Source organism: Anguilla rostrata, chromosome 2 (genome assembly GCF_018555375.3).
Source record: "Anguilla rostrata isolate EN2019 chromosome 2, ASM1855537v3, whole genome shotgun sequence".
Taxonomy (NCBI): domain Eukaryota; kingdom Metazoa; phylum Chordata; class Actinopteri; order Anguilliformes; family Anguillidae; genus Anguilla; species Anguilla rostrata.
The window spans coordinates 31,834,512-31,855,351 of NC_057934.1; the positions used below are offsets into that span (position 1 = coordinate 31,834,512).

At 38.0% G+C, this 20,840-nt stretch overlaps 2 protein-coding genes and 1 long non-coding RNA gene across 6 annotated transcripts; 1 reads left to right on the plus strand and 2 right to left on the minus strand.

Annotated features, from left to right (window-relative positions):
- Positions 1–1,414: 1,414 nt before the first annotated feature.
- Positions 1,415–2,876, minus strand: LOC135247799 (uncharacterized). The gene is made up of 2 exons (XR_010328304.1): positions 2,738–2,876; positions 1,415–2,087 (listed from the first exon to the last, which is right to left on the minus strand). It is a non-coding gene; the product is annotated as an uncharacterized LOC135247799 (long non-coding RNA).
- A 3-nt stretch (positions 2,877–2,879) lies between these two features.
- On the plus strand, positions 2,880–6,579 carry psmc3ip (PSMC3 interacting protein). 2 transcript variants are annotated; one of them, XR_010328303.1, is made up of 9 exons: positions 2,880–3,239; positions 3,612–3,712; positions 3,802–3,891; positions 4,534–4,645; positions 4,956–5,101; positions 5,182–5,235; positions 5,350–5,409; positions 5,963–6,174; positions 6,552–6,579. XR_010328303.1 is itself a non-coding variant. In XM_064321642.1 (8 exons), the coding sequence occupies exons 1-8, from the start codon at positions 3,215–3,217 to the stop codon at positions 6,017–6,019; spliced, it is 645 nt and encodes a 214-aa protein (XP_064177712.1). In that variant the 5' UTR covers positions 2,880–3,214; the 3' UTR covers positions 6,020–6,537. The 2 variants fall into 2 exon arrangements, 1 of the variants encoding a protein (XP_064177712.1); XM_064321642.1 differs by lacking the exon at positions 6,552–6,579 and having other exon boundaries at positions 5,963–6,537.
- A 206-nt stretch (positions 6,580–6,785) lies between these two features.
- On the minus strand, positions 6,786–14,671 carry mlx (MAX dimerization protein MLX). Of its 3 annotated transcripts, XR_010328302.1 has the most exons (9): positions 14,537–14,671; positions 11,890–11,929; positions 10,764–10,853; positions 10,165–10,274; positions 9,843–9,945; positions 9,503–9,602; positions 8,296–8,497; positions 7,796–8,115; positions 6,786–7,623 (listed from the first exon to the last, which is right to left on the minus strand). XR_010328302.1 is itself a non-coding variant. In XM_064321640.1 (8 exons), the coding sequence occupies exons 1-8, from the start codon at positions 14,576–14,578 to the stop codon at positions 8,059–8,061; spliced, it is 744 nt and encodes a 247-aa protein (XP_064177710.1). In that variant the 5' UTR covers positions 14,579–14,671; the 3' UTR covers positions 6,786–8,058. The 3 variants fall into 3 exon arrangements, 2 of the variants coding, with proteins under 2 accessions (XP_064177710.1, XP_064177711.1); XM_064321640.1 differs by having other exon boundaries at positions 6,786–8,115; XM_064321641.1 differs by having other exon boundaries at positions 6,786–8,115; positions 11,890–11,926; positions 14,537–14,602.
- Positions 14,672–20,840: the final 6,169 nt, after the last annotated feature.

Genomic DNA, 20,840 nt, shown 5'->3' on the forward strand with positions numbered 1-20,840 from the left:
ATGTTGATCAGACTGTTTCCTCCAAACTCTCAATGCTTCATGATAAAAATTATATACACTCATATATCACATGTGTAACTATATACTAATATAATCAATATGTAATCCAATAACTCTATATCAGTAGTTGCAGCAAAGCTTATGGTAATGCAAGAAACCACAGTATTCACTGTAGAAAAAAGCCAAATGCAGAAGGCTTAAGAAAAATCATACTTACTCACTAAGCAGAAAACACTAATCGAATAATAATTCCAGCAGATAACACTAACCAAAACTAATCATATATTACTAAAAATATAATCCAAAAAACTAACAAAGCGTTATTACCCAATAGAAATATGCTAGAAAACTTAGAAAACTAATACTTTACAGTGACCCCTGTGTAACCTGAATAAAAAAGAAAAGTACAGAGGCTATAAACTCTATGAACTTGTATGTGTAAATGGAAAAATACAGAAAGCAATGACGTGTATGCATAGTGAAAAAACACAGAGTAAGGGAAAATTGGAAAAATACAGACAGCAATGACGTGGTGTATGCGTAAGTGGGAAAGTACAAAGTAAGGGAAAATCGGGGTACCTGTCCACTGATGAAGATTAATTAAGAACATCAATAGACTAATTAAAGACATCAATAGAACTAAAAATCAGTTTTGGGGCACCTGTCCACTATGATAAGAATACTTACTGATACATTAAGAACATCATAAGGACCAAAAATCATCTTTATGCCAAAAAGGTCAAGTTGACCCACGAACAGGAAAGTGAAACTCCTTGCTGTGCCAGAAAAGACCAGAGGGCTGATATTTTTAGAAATGTGTTAAAGGGGGGTTGTGGGCACAAATTGTGTATAAAATGTATGCAAAACTGACAATCGAGGTTCAATTCTGCTGAATTGATCCGGCTTTGTGCAACTGTGCAATAAAGTCTGAACTTTCTGAAGAGCTTGCTGCTGTTGTGTCTTTTCCCTCCTGAAATTGTTTTCTACAGATTGGCGATTGGCGTGGAACTCTGTCGTTTCCTAGACACGACACTGCTCTTCAGGTGCAACAGGAAACTCACTCTGTCTCTCCCTCTCCTTTCAAAGGAACCTCTCTCTCCACATTCTCTAATCTATCAGGGTAAGTTTCTTCAACAGGGAGCTGTAATTGATGCTGAGCTGAGGCAAACTTCATCAAGGGCAAAGAGAGAGCTGTCCCTGAAAAAAGATCCTAGTTTCTGCCAGTGATTAATTTTTTTTTTTCATTTTTGCAGACTCTTGCTTTTTTGGAGGGTGCTCATCAGAGATCTAACAATAAAAAGCAAAGATGGACCATACAGTGTAGTTTGTAAGTATACGGACAGTGACACAATTTTTGTTGTCTTGGCTCTGTACTCCCGCGTATTGCATTTGAAATTAAACAATTAATATGAGGTTAAAGTGCAGACAGCCAGCTTTACTTTGAGGGTATTTACATCCATATCAGTATATTACAGTCCTGTATCATTTTTTGAAAACCGTGTTCAGTTAAATGCTAAATCCAGAATTGGACAAATTGCCAAATTGAGCAGAAAAAACTCTTGAAGGCAGCTTCTCCTCCCCAGTCTTTAAGGGAATACATGATATTATTTTTTTCCCCCAAGGGGTGAAATGCACTCCATCCTTAAGAAATAGGTCAGCATTTCAAATTTTTGTAAGGATGTGGGACAGAAATACCGCCTAAATTTCAAACAAATATAGTCTTGATAATTATTCACCCACTTCCTGGTGTTATCAATCTTCCCCGGATTGGCAGTACTCCATCAACGGCCCAGGGTGATCCCTGACAGGGTGATCATGGTCCCTGGAAAATGCCAGTGGAGGTCTTGCAGATCCTATTTCATTCCGTGTGGTCTTCCCAGGATTGTTCCAGGTACAGTGAATGAGCAGGACCTGGGGCTGCTCTTCCTCTCATGGACTGGTGAATGAAGGTGAGAAGGTGCTCCCACCTCAGGCTTCCCCAGCCAAACCAACAGACTCTGTCATCCAGACTCAGGCTCTCATGTCTCTCATGCTCTCTCCTCCCCATACTGGATGCAGCTGTCAGCTACAATCCAGATAGTGTTTTGCTGTGGAATAGGATTACAATGAAATATGTCTCATTCACATATACACTTATATACAGCCATATATGTAAGATATTAAAAACATCATCCACAATGTAGACATAAGTTTGATAGTGTTAACATGGTGCATGGTGTTTTGCCCAATTACACAGGGACATGCTTGAAACATTTGCGATGTAAGAGAAACACACTTGTGTACATTACTTAACTGACTAGTTTAACTCTCAATGCACAGAGTGATTTTTTATGATTTAAAAATATTGGTACTTTGTTGTAGAAGTTGAGTACAGACAAATTCACGTCTGTGTAAACAATCCGTCGTGCAGAAGCAGGGTGGTAAACTTGCTTTACAAAGCGAGATTTTTTCGACTCCAAATCAGTTATTATTGGATGCTTGGTAGATTGGTTAATGATCACTGGCGGTATTTATACTAATTTAAAATGGTTTTCGAAACATTCGTGTTAGCTAGCGGTTATGCTAAAACGAAGCAGACGGTGGTGGTGAACTGGCATTGGTTAATTTAACAGACTACGGTGAAAACCTATGCTGACCATTAACAGCAGCACTACGGGGACATTTATAGTAAAATAAGTATCGGAAAAATAACAGTTCACATACATGAATCAAACATCCAGCCTAGCATCTAAATTACCTTTTCACAAGCCCACTGGGAAATGAAAGGGGAACAACAGACATCTTCCCCATAGACTGTATGATCTTCCTCCTATTTTTATTTTTTACATTTTATAATATTCCCACAATGCTCCACGGCGCGCGAAGTTCGGCACCTGGCTCTTCCAAACAAACGGCGTTTTGCTGCGCTTCGTATGCCACAGGCTAAAATAAAAATGCGTTTGTAGTCACACGTCTTCTCTGCTTGAATATATATATCATCGCTCATTGGAAAGCCTTTTAATACCATTTGAACAAGATCCCAGAAGTTAGTTTTCTCATTTTAAACGTTCCCTTGAGGAATGCCGACTCAGTGGCTGGCGATTTGTACAAAAAAGCAAGTAATGTTAGCTAACGTTTGCTACTAGCTTGCAGTAGCTAACGTTAAACCTCTTAACGTTACTTAATAGTAGTTAGCCAGGTAGGGACGGTTTAACTATCGTCGCATACTGCCGAAATGAGTAAATCGAAAGATGCATCAGGTATGGGTCCTGTTTCTATTTGTTATTCTACACGAACTAATTAAGTTTATCATCTGACAGCAGCTAGGTAGCTCACTAAAGCTCTTTAGCTGTGCCGTGAGTATGTATCTAAACCAGCTTAGGGAACATTAGCAGGCATTTAGTTTACTTGAAAGTGACATCTAACTTGTAGGATAGCTGGCTACTAGTTGTCATTTTATTGTAATGTTAACTTTGGGGGTTAGCTTGTTAGCAAGCCTAAAGTCCAAATTATTTTGCATTCTAGATCATTACTTTCACTTTTTATAACCAAGTTCTAAAACTAACTCATTGGCAGCTCCAATGTCTCTGTAGATATGGGTCTTGCACGTTACCCGTTTTGTTTACTTGCAGGTGTTTCTCTCATTCTTGACTACTTGAATGAAAAAAATCGACCATACAGCGCTCAGGATGTGTTTAGTAATTTGCAGAAACAGCACGGCCTGGGAAAGACGGTGAGAAGAGACCTGCGAAATGTTAATAATTCTACCATTTTGTTCAACCCTGTGAACAAACCCTCTAACACCCATGTTAAACTTCATAGGCTGTGGTTAAGGCTGTAGAGCTGCTGGCGCAACAAGGAAAGATTAAGGAGAAGATCTATGGCAAGCAGAAGATATATTTTGCAGATCAGGTGAGTGTAATTTCAGAAAGTCTTATGAAGTTTTTCTATCTCTCTCACTTATTAAATCCTGAAGAAGTGGTGCAAGAAGGTTTTGTGGTGTCCCTTCAGTAAGAAGCTAATTTAAGTCTTGGAAAGTGCAAACACTTTAGCCAGTGAATGACTTAACTTCTGGCCTGGCTGAAGCACACCAAATAACAAGACAAAGCATCTCTAGCACTTGAGTTTAACACTTGTGTGCTAACTAATTGGACAGCTTACTGATTTGAATAATAATTCAGCTACCAAAGTTCATCAGTCACTGGACAGTTAAGTCTTATCTTTGAAGACAGAAAATAAGTTAAAAGTAATTGGCTTCAAAGTGTAATCCCACCATGCAAATATAGCAGTGACCAAAACACAGTGGGTAAGGAACTAGACTTGTAACCGAAAGGTCGCAGGTTCGATTCCCAGGTAGGACACTGCCGTTGTACCCTTGAGCAAGGTACTTAACCTGCATTGCTTCAGTATATATCCAGCTGTATAAATGGATACAATGTAAAAATGCTATGTAAAATAGTTGTGTAAGTCGCTCTGGATAAGAGCGTCTGCTAAATGCCTGTAATGTAATGTAATCCTTAATGTCATTATAGTAAGTTAACCCTGCCCCCTCAGTCCCAGTTCACAGATGTGAGTGACACAGAACTGAAGGGTATGGACAATCAGATCTCGGAGCTGAACACCCTTGTTCAGACAGTGTCACAAAGCTGTCGACAGCTGGACTCAGGTGAATGGCTTTTGGATCACCCTTGTTTGCTGGTTGTAACTATTTTTTTAATCTGTACGTATTATTCTCTAGGTTGGCATACTTAACTCGCGTTCAGCACTTCTGTGATGTTGCATAGACTTGCTTGGCTGGGAATGTTATTAGCCAGGTCTGGCACTATGGTTCTTAATACACATGGGGTGGATGCAGTGTTTAGTTGGCTATGTTTGCGCACATGTTCTAAAGTGCAATCTTCCTTACCAAGACAGTTGTAATGTTTCAACCTTTTTCCCTGCCTAACCCAGTCTTTTCCATGATGCTCTTGGAACAGAACTGAAAGAGCTCAACAGCTCCCTGACCACAAAGGAAATGACATCAGAAATCCAGGAGCTGACACAGGAGTGTGCCTTGTACAGGGAGCGCCTGGCGAAGATCAAATCAGCCACTAACCATGTCACTCCTGAAGAGAAGGAGAAGGTCAGGGCACCAAGACCCCTCATTTTAGGTCTTCTATTATGAGTTAACTTTGAACTTTAGCCTTTGTTTTTTTCTTGTAGATTCATAAGGAGCAGAGTCTATATGTTAAAGAGTGGAAGAAGAGGAAAAGATTGGTAAGGATCCCTTTGGAAAACAAGTGGAAATCTTCAGTACTGTAGTAGGGGTCTGGCCATGTCTAACCTGCGAATGGTTCAGTTTCACACCTACATTTGTTGTGTGTCATTCAGGCAACTGATATGATGGGTGCCATTTTGGAGGGATACCCAAAGAGCAAGAAGCAATTTTTGGTAAGCCAAATTATTTCTGTCCTTTGGTTTCATGTATTTGTGAGACTAAGCCATAAATCTATTCTGAAGTTTTCCAGCCTTCCTCGTTAACAAATAATTGCTTGAAAGAATTGTGAAAGAAAATCATTAGTAATACACCATACATACGAGATACAGTACCATGTCCAGTCTTACCCAGTGCCCTAATGCCTCAGTTTCCAGATTTCAGTATCTTTAGTACGGCTGAGAGCACAAGAGAAAGACGTGCACTGTGGGAGACTATTTTTAGTAAGCTGAAAAGGAAGTAACTGTTTTATTTTGAATAATTCTGCTAAATCTGCCAAACGTGTGTACTCCACAATTCATATTTCACTGTGGATGAAGAATAACAAAATTTAATATCGATAAAATAATTTATCTTAGGTCGCATTTGAAGCATGCAACCAAACATGCATTTCTGGTCAAAAATAATTTCTTAATATTACCACACATTTGTACACGTGGACTGGGTGCATTAATGTTTGAGGCAGTTTTGAAATGTTCAACTAATCTGCTGTATTCATGTCCAATTCAGGAAGAAGTTGGCATAGAAACAGACGAGGATTGCAAGGTGACAATGCCAGATGTTTAAGAGTTCAAGTACGGCAAAAATTCTGTGTAGAAATACCTCGCTGGATTGACTGAACTGTTCAATCATATCCAGTATGCAATCTCCACAGAATATAGATTGTTCTACTGTCTTCATGTTTATGTTGTATATTTTTCTGTTAAAAGTTCATTTCAGTTGTAAAACAAAACAAAATTTTCTAAATGTATGAAAGGACTTGATAACTGATGTCCACGTTAATTTGCCCTAATTTTTGCTTCATAAGTATTCTGTTTTGAATGCAATTTGTCCACCACAGAAACATCACAAAATGTTGCATTGCTATCAGAACATGATGGGCAACATTTCTCATACTTTCAAATGCAAAATTAAAAAATTGAAGCCAGCTACAAAACGAAATAGCTTTCGTACCTTACATATTGTTGTATATTTTCTGTTGCATTGCTGTGGTATGGTAAGCTGTTGTAAACTCACCACTGAGTCAGTGCTAAATACATCAATTGACTGTCATGCCAACTAATAAATGTTATACATGATAATTAGCTGAGGAATAAAGAGTTGTATGCTATTTTCTGAACTATAAATCTCCAGGAAATTCTTGAAGACAGAAATGAAGTTCATTGTGTATTTGTGCTGGTAAATCTTTTATTTCAAATTAAAAATTTGAAGCAATTCTTCAGTTGTATTCCCTATCCCAACTGATCGAATCGTCACATCAAGGTTGATAGGCTGAATTGATTTCTAAAACTTCTACAGACCATTGAGGCAAATAACTTAAAATGTTGAATTGTTCTTTTTTTTTTGCAGTTCAGCCCACATTTTACTGGACACAAGATTATAGAATTAATGCAGTAGTTAATGCAGGTGGACTGGATGTCCATTAATAAGCACAGGTGCTTCGACACCAGTACTTTGAAACAATCCGGAGCACATTAATCGAGCAAAGCAAATGCACATCCATTTGCCCATATAATTAGGCCTTATTACATTGAGAATTCAAAGACGCAAATGCAAGATCCTGCATTTGTGATAAACTGGAACACATTGCTGTTTCACTCGCATTCACAATGAGAGTGTGGTCTCATTACCAAACACAGTTCTGTGAAACTTTCTCTTTACCTCATGCATCTTTGGAATTTTGGGCAAAATGATTTAAATGCGGTACTCAAAATGTTTGCATCACATTCAAATTTCCACCCAGGTGTCCATTGGGATATGCTTGGTTGGGCTAACATTCAGATATTTGCTGATTTAAAAAATCTTAATGAGCCCATTTCCATGACACACAGAAAATAAACCCTGTAACATTTAGAGAGTAAAATCTCTGAATTCTTGGTTTTTGACCTGGGATGTCCCTTTCCTATTATTGGTGATGTCCCTCTAGGTTTTGAATGTTGTGTTCAATAAGAAATGGATTCAATTTAATTTAGAGATAATCGCTTCTGTCCAACAACTAATTAAACAATAAGTGTTGAGACAAAAATCTGCATGTAGTATGGAACTGGGGGCAGAAGATGAGTGCAGTTGCTGAAGAAGGTTTCACATACTGAATGTGGGGAAAAAAGATGCATTTGAAATTATGTACAGCAGTGGTCTCCAACCCTGGTCCTGGAGAGCTACAGGGTCTGCTGGTTTTTGTTTTCCCCTTAAACTCAGCACCCAATTGAGACCCAAGACACCAGGTGAGTTGAGTTAACTGTGTAATCAACTGCTCTAATTGATTCATGAAGTGCAGAGTCACTAGGAAAACCAGCAGACCCTGTAGCTCTCCAGGACCAGGGTTGGAGACCATTGACTTACAGATTCCAGAAAAATCCAGATTCCTGAGAAATTTTAATATGAAACTCTTAACAAACCAAAGTACAAGCTAAAGAATAATTTTGTTGTGAATATTATATAAAAGGGTAAAAATATTTCAAAATTGAAGTGTCTGACCGAGGTTTGCTACATACAAGACACCGTTTCTGTGGGACAGGCCAAACTCATTTGCACCTTGAGAGCCCAGGACAGCCCACAGGTCAGCCTTTACACTTAAATCTAGTCTAGAGGCCTTCCCACCGTCGTCAGTACAGCTGGCCGTTCAGCTGCCGAAGCACTCCCACCACGAACTCTCGCAGCGTCTGTAAGGGGACAACAATTGCCATCGTCAAACTTGTTCAGTGCTAGCCATTGCAATGCTGTATCTTTCCTCTTTGTGCAAAGTGCATATATTAGAGAATGAGAGTTTCTAGGAGGTCCCTCAGCTGAACCCCATTTTGTTGATTAATTCCCCTCCCCTCCAAAACGGTCACACGATTTACCTGGGGCTTGCAGTGCTCCTCCAGCCAGCTGAAGACACAGGCGGAGAGTTCCCGGAAGCTAGACACTGAGATGGAGGCACTGAAGGACTGGAACAGGGAGTCCATGATGTTTTGGAACACCCGGAACTTCACCTGGTCCGACACATTGTCCTCACCCTGTTGTGGATTGTCCTGATGTGCCTTGACTATGTGCTCATAGTTTCTGTGTGGATGGAGAGAGATGAGCAAACTCGACTGTTCATTTGCATAATGTAAATGTCAGCGGTTCAGAGCAGATACAGTACGGATTATACAGCAAGAAACATCATAACTGATGTACCCCTTTAACTGCATGTTGTGGATAGTCTCCTGCTTTGTCCCTTGTCCTGATCTTTCACCCTACTATATACTGGTTCATAATATTAAAGTTAACCTGGATATAATAAACATTTAATATAGGTAACTATGGGCTGGTTGCAAGGACATGGGTGAAGCCTAATCCTATACAAAAATTGCCTTTTAAATGACTCAAACTCAAATTGGCTTAGATTTAGACTTTCAATTTTACCGTTCTGGTTTCAGACAGTATGTCAAGCTCCTATAGCACTAAACAAGGGCTAAGCGGCAGGTTTACCTCCAGATTAATGTTGGTTAATGGCCGTATAGGAGAGGAGAGGTCCAGCAAACAACACTGAGACACTGAGGAACATGTTTGTCTTCAATGTCCACAATAAAGGGCTGAAAAGTAACTATGTTGCCAAGATACCTACTTTGATCAACTTTAATCAACCTTTGGAGTCTTTACTAAGGACCTTGATTAGTAGAATCAGGTGTGTAACTGCTTGGTTGGAACGAAAGCCTGCACCCACACCGGCCCTTTCTGGCCCGAGTTGAGAACCACTGTTCTACAGGGTGAAAACTTAAACATGACATACTGATATTTCTGATATTTGCTTAATTTAACATTTTGAAAAAAAGAAACTGTAAATGTAGCATGTGAAAAACTTTGCATCCTGCAGAGGCTGTGTTAACTTATTTTCATAACCTTTACATACCAGTGACACTGCTCCAAAAATATCATACAATTTCTTTTTTAGTTATTTGTTTTTTATGTTCATTTATCCTCTAAAGTAACTGACAACTCTATTCTTTATGAAGTATGAGTATAGTAGTGTAGTAGTTTCATTTTTTAAACCAATGACAGGTTCAGGTTCCCTGACGAGCTTACATTTTCATGATTTTCAATGCCATTACTTCTTTCCGCAACGTGGACACTTCCTCTTCCTGTTTTTTCTTCTCCTTGTGTAGAAACTGGATGTAGTCAATAGCTGCTCAATAAACACACAGACAGATTCAAGATTATGAATTTAGAAAAATGGCCACAAGTAAAGCAAATATTTAATCTTCCTCTTCCTGCTTATTTCATGTGGCATTTGCAGTGTCTTCCCTGAAAGCTTATTTCTGTCAACAGAAAAAGCTCAGATCAAGCATCATTTGTAAGAACCCTAAAGACTGATAATAATGTCTTGAGACATTGGAATGGAAAAAAATGTAGAGGAAGTACTTGCTTTTCTGTAGGACAGTGGCCTTGCTGATTTTCTGTGACCCCACAGTGAACTCTGACTGCTGTTGGCATGTGGGGACAATTGACTGCAAGTCATCATAGCCTTTCTGTATGGAATGCAGAGAACACAAAGGACAATAGCTTTCAGCGGAGCAGCACAATCGTGGGGTAATGCAGGAGCTAGGCTTAAATATCAGACTGATTCGGCTATATCCCCGCCAGTGTAATCGCTTACCTTGGATATGAATTAACATTTTTTGTAATGTACTTTTTCCACATAAACTAGGAATCTCCCCTTTCCCTTCACCCGTAAGCCCCCTGGCTACCTTGATGGCATCCCTTCGTTTCTGCTCCGCTTGGGTGTGTGCCTTCCTCCGCCGGTCTTTGTACGACTCCTTGTACGATGTCTCCTGTCTGTAGTCACTGTCTTCATCATCTGGATTCAGAAAACAATCACAGGCTTGCAGTTGGTACGATGAAAAAAAAGCTACAAATGTACTCCTACCGCCTCCACCCACTACCAACACAGAAAACATTAAAATCAAGGAAATCAAACTGAACTTGGATTTGGAAACAACATCATTACATTGAGCATCTTAAACTTCAACTGATAGTGTAATAATGTTATCTTGCTGACAGACACTGGATAATAATTAATTAAAATGAATGGTTAAATTAACAATAAAAACAAGGAAACCAAACTGAACTTGGATTTGGAACACAATTCATTTACTTTCCTGTGACCTTAATCTATCACAACTTCAACTGATATTGTAATAATGTTATCTTGCTGACAGACACTGGATAATAATTAATTAAAACAAATGGTTTACAATGATTTCACAAATTTAATGATGGTCCTAATTTACCATTTTGGTTGGTTGTTACAATGAACAGTTGACACCTTGACTCACACAAAATGTACCTGTATTTGGTACTGATGAGGCACTTGTGGACCCGATGCTATTGGCTCTAGAGCTTCCCATCCCTTTCCCAGCATTCTCAGTCAAGAAATCTATGCAAGAGACACGTAAAAAGGTATAGCCTAATAGAAAATAGAATCAGAGTTTTCATTTATATATGCTACCAGCCAGCATTAGATGACAAGAGCATCAAAACACTGCATCTATTTTAATAAGCAAGAACAGATATCTAGGGCCATTCTGATATTATCCCTGTAGCTACAATAGACACTACATTCCTAAAAGCACATGCAAGGCTGATTTCCCAGACAAAAGATAATTTGACCTTGAATTCCCAGCCAAAAAGATAACCCTAAAAAAGTGCCAGATATTCAAACTGAAACAATTTGAGCTAACAAAAAAAAAACACTCACATAAAACTGCATAATCCAAAGAAAATATTTTAAAATAACAGGCAAAATTGTACATCTGTCAAAGAATTAGCACCCTCCTGAATTTCTGTTTATCATTAACAGAATATAGACTCAGGACAAAAGATTAATTTAAATATAAAATTAAATATAATCAACAAATAAGCCAAGTCTCTTTAGGTCACACACTGATGGAAATTAACAAAAAACAAAAAAAATACACTGTGGATGACTTAATGGTCACCTCTGATGGAAAAAAGTGGAGTACAAATGGTTAATCTTAACCATACTTACTATATAACTGAATTTCTATGCTAGAATCTAAATAACCAATATTTTAAGCTAAATTAACAAATGTGTTTTATTAAGCCTACACATAAATAAATTGAATATTTGAATTTTGAATATTTTATTGACATACACAAAAAATATATTTAGTAAAAAACTTAAACCAGACAATCATCCAGAAAAACGATCTATGGTGTTTTTGAAAGATGCTGAGGGACGATAAAATCTGGAACAAACTACACAGTGACTGACAAGCTTGAAGAATAGACTTTGTAGCCCTTTAGTCAAATAGTAAAAAGTTCCGCAGACTTATCACTTATTACAGTTCTCTGATCATAACTTAATTGACCACAAGCTTAAACGGGAATATTAATTTAAATGAAAGCGGGTCCCAAAAAAGGCAGTTGAAGACAACGTGCACAGTACTTACTCTGGTCAAAACTGCTGTCGCCGAACACACCGTCTGCCTGCTGAGACATTGCAAGAACAGTCCCAAATGGGAGCACGGGGAAATAAATGAATTCAGAAGAAGGCTGATAGTCATTTATTCTGAAATTTCAATATAGGGGCGGTCTAACGCCTTTTCGCTCAACAAAAAAAATACTTTGTCGCGCTTGAATCAAAGCGGCAGGTGGGCATTCAAACGGGGCAATCATGCCCTACCTTTTCATTATGAGTTGCCTCTCCAAACAGAGACTTGCCCTACATTTCAGCTAGATACTTTATTGTTGGACAGACCAATCTGACTGACTGTTGAGAATGAATGCATCTTTACAAAGCAACTAAATCTATTTTAAATATGGATAAACACCAAACAAAAATGTTTAATCAAATGTTCAACATGCCAAGAAATAATATGGCTCCATATTAACATTGAAACATAATGTGTTTTGGACTAGTGTTTCTCAATCCTGGTTCTGGGGCACTAGTATCCATTTACTTTAATTGAACCATTTGTTAATTGCTAATCGTTGATATCTTAAACTGTAATCTTCTATGTTATTAAATTTTCTTTAACAGGATATAATCCGTTGAGATGCACAATCACCTTTAGAGGGGTCCTGTGTAAAAGCATTATATACATACAGTCGGATTTTACTTAAATTGCATGCCATCCACTGTAAGCACAAACGTAACAAGTGCATATGCTAACAATACAAAAGACAAAAGACGCAACAAAATGGATGAAATGAAAGGGAGACAAAAGTGAACAACAGCACAACAGCTACACTGCCTCTCTCTAGGAACAACACAATGATTAGGAGATGAATATGCACAAAGAAATTACAATGGCAAATTTAAGAGCGTAAGCAATTTGTCTTTAAGTATGGGATACGTCTGTACCTTGTGAACCAAGTAACGTCAAGTCAGTTGGCAGATTACTCCAATAATTAGGAGCCTTAAAATGAAATGCCATTTTTCTCAACGAACGTTTGAGAGATTGTTCACTTTAGTGAATAGATATTTTTTTTTTAAGTTGCGTAAGGGAAGTGCATTTAAAAATAAGCTGGCACCAGTGCACCAGCTGTCTGGAACATTTTTTACCAAGGTCAGATCCTCAGGTCACATGATGAACACAAGACCAAGACCCTACTATCAAAAATATCGTATACCTACAGTTTTGTCAGTACGTATCAAGGAGTTATTTTATACATATGCAACTTTTTTCAATTAAATGTCACTAACATGACTATAACAAATCTGTAGCCAACAGAATGAGATTTGGTGAGCGAAATCCAGCAGGTCAGATTGTGTTATATCCTCTAAATGAGAATTTTCAATTGCTCAGGCTGAATCGTTGTTTATAAACAAAATGACATCACAGCATGTGAGGAATTTAGCGGATTGCACAAAGCGGCTGAAATGTTGCCGTCGGTAATGTTCAGTCGTACAATCACAATGGCAGACATTGCAAGAAAGCAACTGCAGCCCCAGGGTTTTTCCTGCAAAGGCGGCAGCCTTGATCATTTAACTGTGCCGCCTTTACAAAAATGTGAACGAAATTTACGCATTTAGAATTCTGAGCATATCTACTTGAAATATGATGCCACTTAAAAAATTGTGTTTGTCCATTTGTTATACGTTTAATAAATAATATATGTGACCCAGTACATGAAAACATTTTTTCATATATTTCATGTAACGCAGTAATCGTAAGTAGCTCTTGATAAGACCGTCTGCCAAATTAAGGTAAACACCTCACAGCTGATACGTCAGAAGTGTGAAATATGTCAGTAGGTATAAAGATCACAGCTCCCTCGCACTTTGAAAACGTTAAATAATTAGAGCTCAAAAAACTAAAACCAACAGACTACATGATTTGCAGCCAACCATGACAAGTGTTGCTGGAAATCTTTAATCGCATACGGATACACTGCGAATGACTGGTAGCCTAGCCGACTGGTCATATGAAAGCTCAGACATACAAAACACATGGGTATAGCAAACAAATAACTGCAGTTTTTTTTTAGAAAACTAACCCATGACTGTACTATAAGACGTATAACTAATCAGACTGCTGCAAAAAATAAATAAATAAATAAATAAATAATAAATAGCCAGCGACCCGAAAAACGTCTTTTACAAAGTACTTAGTAGTTTAGTCTATGCAAAGACGGCTGCTTGTTTTATTTAACCTAGCCCATATAACACCTTGAACCCGTGGAGTCGCCCGATTACACTGTCCGTAAATGTCACTTTTGCGTTGTAAGACTATGGTTTAACTCAGGACTACTAGCTAGAAAATGATTAACTGTATCTTAACATTGGGTGGCTAGCAAATCGCTGTGAACAAACTTGGATTGGTTTTGGGGGAAAACGGTTTTACTACAAGTTTTTCCAGCTAGCTAACTAACAAGCAACGGGTAATTTCTGCGGCACAATTAACAGCAAGCTAGCTAATTTAGCTAGCTAACGTTACATCGCAAGTGGGTTAGCTAAATAACAACTACATATAGCGACTGTACACAGCAATTAAACGCAATGTATTCCGTGCCACTGAAAATACGTTTTATCGAGAAGCGGACTTGCTATCAGTAAGACTGGCTATGCTAGCTAATTTGTCGTTCCGTCCTTACTTTGATCCAGGGATCATCAGACGACACGGCACTTTCTGTCATTTCAGTCTTGTTCTCCGCCGAAATATGACTCGAGTCAAGGTAGCTAGTTTCAAGACAAAAATTGTAGCCTGTGCTCTTCGCACAGAGGATGATGGGATACGACCGGACGTGTAGCACAAGGAGTCAGTGCAGTGGCTTTTCCTTTTAGCCCATGTATTGATGTATTGCAAAAATTGGTGTGTTGTAGAAAAGCTATACTGTGTTGTTTTTACAGTTACAGTCTTATGTTGGCTTATATTCAACTAATTACAGATTCACATATCACTGTTTAAAGTACATGGATTGTGTCAAATGTTCTCTGACTATTTGTAACCAAATAAATAAAAATGTATTACTGTATTGACTTCCCATTTATTTTTTAAACATGTGATGGTGTTATCACCACTGAAATTATTACAATCCAGCTATTGAAACGGAAACAGATTGTTTAACCTATCAAAGCATTGAAGATTTGCTTGCAGAGGTACAGTTGACAAGACTATTTTCAATTTCAATTGGTTTAGATACACTGTATCTGCTAGAATGTATTGCTCAACTCACCTGTGAGTGGTAATTGTCTTTGGAAAGAAATATGTAAACCATAATGATCTTTCAAATCTCAGGTGTCCTCAGAGACAAGTTGTCTCTCTCAGCAAATTCAGCAGTCTGGGATAAATACTCCTGATGTTGGAATTGCTCCTCTATTTAGCACATGCTTGTCAAAATGCTCATAAATGTTCTATAAGTGGATTTAGCATTAATTTTCTCAATCATAAAGCAAAAAAAGAAATATAGTCATAATGTGCGCATTTCCAGAATGTCACATTTTCATCACACGTGAGCTATAATGGTGGTCACCTGTCATTTTGCACCATGCTGGGTTTTAGCCATACAATTTAAATACAATAGTTGAATATTCCATTTTTATCACAAGAAGAAGGTGGCGGTTGTAATTTAAAAAATAGAGTTTTCAGCAAGTGAAGCCAAGGGGAAGCCAGAATAAATTTCAAACTACAATCATATTTTTGCAGTCTCCATGCCCCATAGATACACTGAAACACAAAGATATCAGTGTCGTAGATTTATAAGAACACGGTTTTAAAATACTGTATTTAGGTTTACCAACTGGGATATACTTTATATAAGTTATGTTTGTAATAAAATTAATTTAGCATTTAGTGAGCTATACACAGTATGTAGTCAGTCTAATAAAATAGCTTTATTCCACTGCTTATTTTATGTCAGAATGGGGAAACTTTGATATAACATATGAAACTGCATTTATTTGTTCATTTATGTACAGTGACTCAGTTATTGAACTTTAAGTCTTGTACCTTCTCCTTTAGCAAGCCATAGTGAAATGCATCCATGGATCATGAGACATATCCAACCTGCTATGTGATGGAAAGTCATGTAGGCCTACATTTCTTTATATTGTTGTAACTTAAATGTATTCAGTTCACCCAAAGTCAAAAGTTTATTTACCCTTAAAGCTGCCGATTGTTCAGGAGAGACCTGGATCCTCAATTTCTCCTTATATTTCCAGTGAACAACTGGATATGTTTGTTAGCCTATCTACCTGAGGCAGAGTAAAATAGAGCTCCAGGCATTGCTTACTGGTGTGAACCAATCAAAAGCTGCTGCTATCCATAGCTAAGCACTATGATTGGTTTGTCAGCGAGTCTGACAACAGATAATGGCTGCACCGTATTTGGTGTTCATGGATCCTTATTCACCCATCAGTTCATTGAAAACCCCAAGCCCAACTAGCATTTTTTTATTAAAAAAATTATTATAAAAGGACCAAGGGGGCGGAGGCTCTGCCCGTCCAAGTGTTAATGTAATGGAATATTTTATATGATATAATATTATATACAAAAAGCTGCAGGACCAAAAACAGACAGAGATTTGTCCTCTTGAGTATTGTTCTGAAATAATGTTTTATAATGTCAAATCTGTTTGTCTTGCATATGCATTTTGTTAGCAAATTGGAAAGCAGAAATTTGATCTGCAAAAAAAAAAAACTTAGTATTCAGGAACAGGCTGCATGACTGATCTGAGAAACAATATGTGCAATATGAGGTAATACCCAGTAGGTGGAAACCTTGTATTTTCTTGTAATTCTGTCAGAAGTTCAAATGACAAATAAATAAGTACAGATCATAAAACAGTGGAAATGCCTAATTAGCCATACGTAAACAAGCCAAATTTGAGGCCAAAGGTTTACATACACCTAGGCTAAAGACATTCAAACTTAATTTTTTCACAACTCCACATATTTCATGTTACCATACATGTCCTATGTTAAGTCAATTAGGGTATCTACTTTATTACCATAAGATGTCATTTCAAAATAATGGCTAAGAGACAGATTTCAGCTTTTATGTACTAAATCAGATTTTCAGATTTTCAAAAGTTTACATACTCTTTGTTAGTATTTGGTGGCATTGCCTTTTAATAGCTTAACTTGAATCAAAAGCTTATGGTAGCCTTCCACAAGCTTCTCATAATACTTTGCTGGAATGTTTGCCCATTCCTCGTGACAGAACTGGTGTAACTCAATCAGGTTTGTGGCCCTCCTTGCTCAGACATGCTTTTTAAGTTCAGTCCACAAACGTTCTATGGGATTCAGGTCAGGGCTTTGTGATGGCCACTCCAATACTTTCACTTTGTTGTCTTTAAGCCATTTTGTTACAACTTTGGAGGTACGCTTAGGATCATTGTCCTGCTGAAAGACCCAGTCGCAACCAGGTTTTAACTTTCTAGCTGATGTCTCGAGGTGCTGCTTCATTATTTCTAGATAATCCTCCTTCCTCATGATGCAATCTATTTTTTTAAATGCACCAGTCCCTTTTCTAGCAAAACACCCCCACAACATGATGCTGCAACCCCCATGCTTCACAGTTGGGATTGTGTTCTTCGGATTAAAAGCCTCACCCTTTTTCTTCCATACATAACTCTGATCATTATGGCCAAACAGTCCTATTTTTGTTTAATCTGACCAGAGCACACCTCCGAAAGGCTAGGTCTTCGTCCTGGTGATCACCTGCAAACTTCATTCTGGCTTTTTTATGCCAGTCTTGGAGTAAGAGCTTCTTCCTTGTGTGACAGCCTTTCAGGCCATGGCGATGTAGGATTAGATACTAGGATTAATGGTGGATGTAGATACTGTGGTACCTGATGCCTCCAACTCCTTCACCAGTTCCTTTGTTGTTGTCTTTTAGGGTTCAGCTGAACCTTTCGGACCAAAGTTTGTTCAGCGCTGGGAGTTAATTTGTGCCTTCTTCCTGAATGATGCAGTGTCTGTCTGTCTGTGTGGTCCCAAGATTTTTATATTTGCATACAATTGTTTGTACAGATGCTCGTGGTACCTTTAGTTATTTGGAAATTGTTCCTAAGGAGGAACTGGACTTGTGGAGGTCCATAATTTTTTTTTCTGAGGTCTTGGCTGAGTTGCTTGGATTTTCCAATGATATCAGGGGCAAAAAGGCAGCGGCTCTAAAGGTAGTCTCTTAAATACAGCCACAGGTGCCAATTAACTCCCAATTAACTCCAAATTATGACAATTGGTCAATCAGAAGTTTCTAAAAAGTCATGACATCAATTTCTGGAATCTTCCAGACTATTTAAAGAGAGTCAACTTGATGTTTGTAAACTTTTGACCCACTGTAATTCTGATGTAGTGAATTAAAGCAGAAATAAATCTGTCTCTAATCGATTGTTTTAAAATTACCTCTGATGTGAACAAAGTAGATGCCTAGTATTGACTTGTCAAAAGAAATGTACGGTAACATGAAATGCGCAGAGTTGTGAAAAACTGAGTTTGAATATCTCTAGCTTAGGCATATGTAAACTTTTGGCCTCAACCGTATTAATGAATAATTTCAAAATACATTTTATGGCAAAGGTTTGAAATTAACTATATGGGCTGGCGTCCTCTCCAGTCATTTACCCTTTGAGTGACAGCGAACAAAAAAAGTCACAATGCCATATTCAACAGAAAGTGAGCCATAAAAGGATCTTTTCCAAAAATATTGAACTTCTCAACAGAGGGTCACACATTAATTTTTCACATCCTCTTTGACTCTTATATTTGTCTTCGAAGTGCAGCTGACCTCAAAGTTGTCTGAGAGAATATATCTATGGTGGTAAGTAGGATGAACACAAAGATATCAGGACAACTTCATAAATTGAAAGTTTTAACCCTTATGTTGTCTTCATATTATCATAAGACAATCTTTGCACCTTGATGATTTAAAAATATAAAAAAATAGCAATGTTTAATTATTTCTAATCGTAGAGACACTCCACAAAAAGTAATCAAATTTCATGCTGAAAAATTTAAATTTTGGGAATTTTTACTGCTGTTAAACTCAGGATAGGATCATTTTTGACCCTGAGTTTGACTTTGTTAAGAGGATGAATGTGCTCTCTCATTGAAAGCTTGCATGTCCTCAGACTGCCTGAAAAATAACAAATAGTTGGGAAGTTAAAGAAAATCACTAGTGAAGGGTCAGTACTATGTGGTAAATTGTATCCCCAGATAAACAGCAATTGACATTCTTTTCTTGGCACAGTCATAATGTGTTCACTAGCCATGTGCTTTGTATTTGTAAGGCTTGGTCCAAGTGCTAGGCAACGGCTTTGTCATCTGATATCAGATTCCATTAAATGATTGGCTACACAATGTTGGCAGTTAGGTTACACATGCAGCAGCGCTGTCTATCCAGACAAAGTCAGTGGCAGTGTTGTAGCCTGGACAGGTGTGTACAGAACCTAGGGGGTGTCACCATACACCTCATTATTTATTTAAATACTCCTTCTAAGCACTCTTTCTAAACACTCCTGTTCATTGCAGCCAAAGAGCAACAAGAGCAACACCTCACATCTATCTCATACCCTGCTCCTTGAACCTATGCATTGTGTCCCCCACCCTTTTTTAAGTTTTACATGAAATGTCCCAGCCCACAATTGTGGCATGGCTACATCTTTCCCCTCAGTGACTATTTAATCAAAAAACCTGATGGTAGGTTTTAACACATAAAAGGTAATTTCAGTTACATGCAGAATTGCCAACTTAAAATTAAAAAGTGGAAGGTGGCCTCACTTGACGGACCAGCTGTAGACATATAAAGCAATATTATGACATTCACTTGTGTGATTTGCACTGTCACTGTTTCCATTAAAAAATCTGCAAGATGTGCTGTCAAAGAAGGTGTCATGTGATCTCTATTTTAAAATAATTTTCTAAAATTATAACATGTTCTCATTACTTGCATAAGAATGGGGTCTTAGCCTATTTTCCTCCTAGTCAATTTACAGCTGGTTTGAGAAACCCGTTCTTTGAAAATTGTTAAGCCGTGGACTCTGTCAGCAAGCTGGAGGGTGAATTTCACTTGAAGACAACAGTTGTGCAAATCTCATACCTAGCATATTTCCAGTTGTTAATATGCAGTCCATGCTTGCAGGAAATGCTGGATAATGCAAGAAAGTGACTTCAGAACAGTGTAGACCACAAAGCTAATGAGCCTTTCTGACCGATTAGCCTGGCTGGGGGGGGGGGGGGGGGATTTGCATTTTTCCTGGCAGATCAACATGGTTTGTTTACACAAATCTTCCTGATCCTGTTCTGTCTCACCAACAGGATCTGTTGCTGGGGACACCAGGGAATGGAGAATGGATGGAATGAAGGTGAACTGATCTCTAAACTTGGCCCTGGTGTGCGGGCTCCACCTTTATTTTTTCCCACATACTGACAGGCCAATGCTCCCACCCACTATTATTATTATTATTATTATTATTATTATAATTAAGCAGCCACTTAGCCTTGATTAGATTCAGCCACCTCCTGGAGTTTCACTGCTGCACGTTTGCCTGTGGCAATCTCTCTGATTTCAGCGACAGTGCATTTTGGATTGTGTTTATACAGTTAAGGTGTTCTATAACTAAGTCCACGTTAATGTTGGAGGTTTTAATGGCTATAAAGTACTGATGGAAAGTTTTATTAATGAAGATATACTTTATTGTCCCCAAAGCACACGTTAATCATTAGAATGTTAATTAGCATGCACCTCATCATGCATAAGATTGTATCGATACCATACTGAAGTCAATGTTTTGAATGAGACAGTCCTACTGCAGTACTACAATGCACAATTAATACAGCATTATACAGCACTACTGGGCTATGTGAGAAATATATGCCTTTGTTTTTGATATAATTTTGCTTAGCCACTGAAAGTAAGTATCTGTGAAGACAGAAGAAAATGTTGTTTTTTGGAAT

Coding starts and splice junctions, on each gene's coding strand:
- psmc3ip (XM_064321642.1), top strand. CDS start 3,215: ATGAGTAAATCGAAAGATGCATCAG. Junction 3,892..4,533: donor AGATATATTTTGCAGATCAG/GTGAGTGTAATT, acceptor CTGCCCCCTCAG/TCCCAGTTCACAGATGTGAG. Junction 5,236..5,349: donor GGAAGAAGAGGAAAAGATTG/GTAAGGATCCCT, acceptor TGTGTCATTCAG/GCAACTGATATGATGGGTGC.
- mlx (XM_064321640.1), bottom strand. CDS start 14,578: ATGACAGAAAGTGCCGTGTCGTCTGATGATCCCTGGATCAAA. Junction 9,603..9,842: donor GGCCACTGTCCTACAGAAAA/GCAAGTACTTCC, acceptor TTTATTGAGCAG/CTATTGACTACATCCAGTTT. Junction 8,116..8,295: donor AGGAGCACTGCAAGCCCCAG/GTAAATCGTGTG, acceptor GTCCCCTTACAG/ACGCTGCGAGAGTTCGTGGT.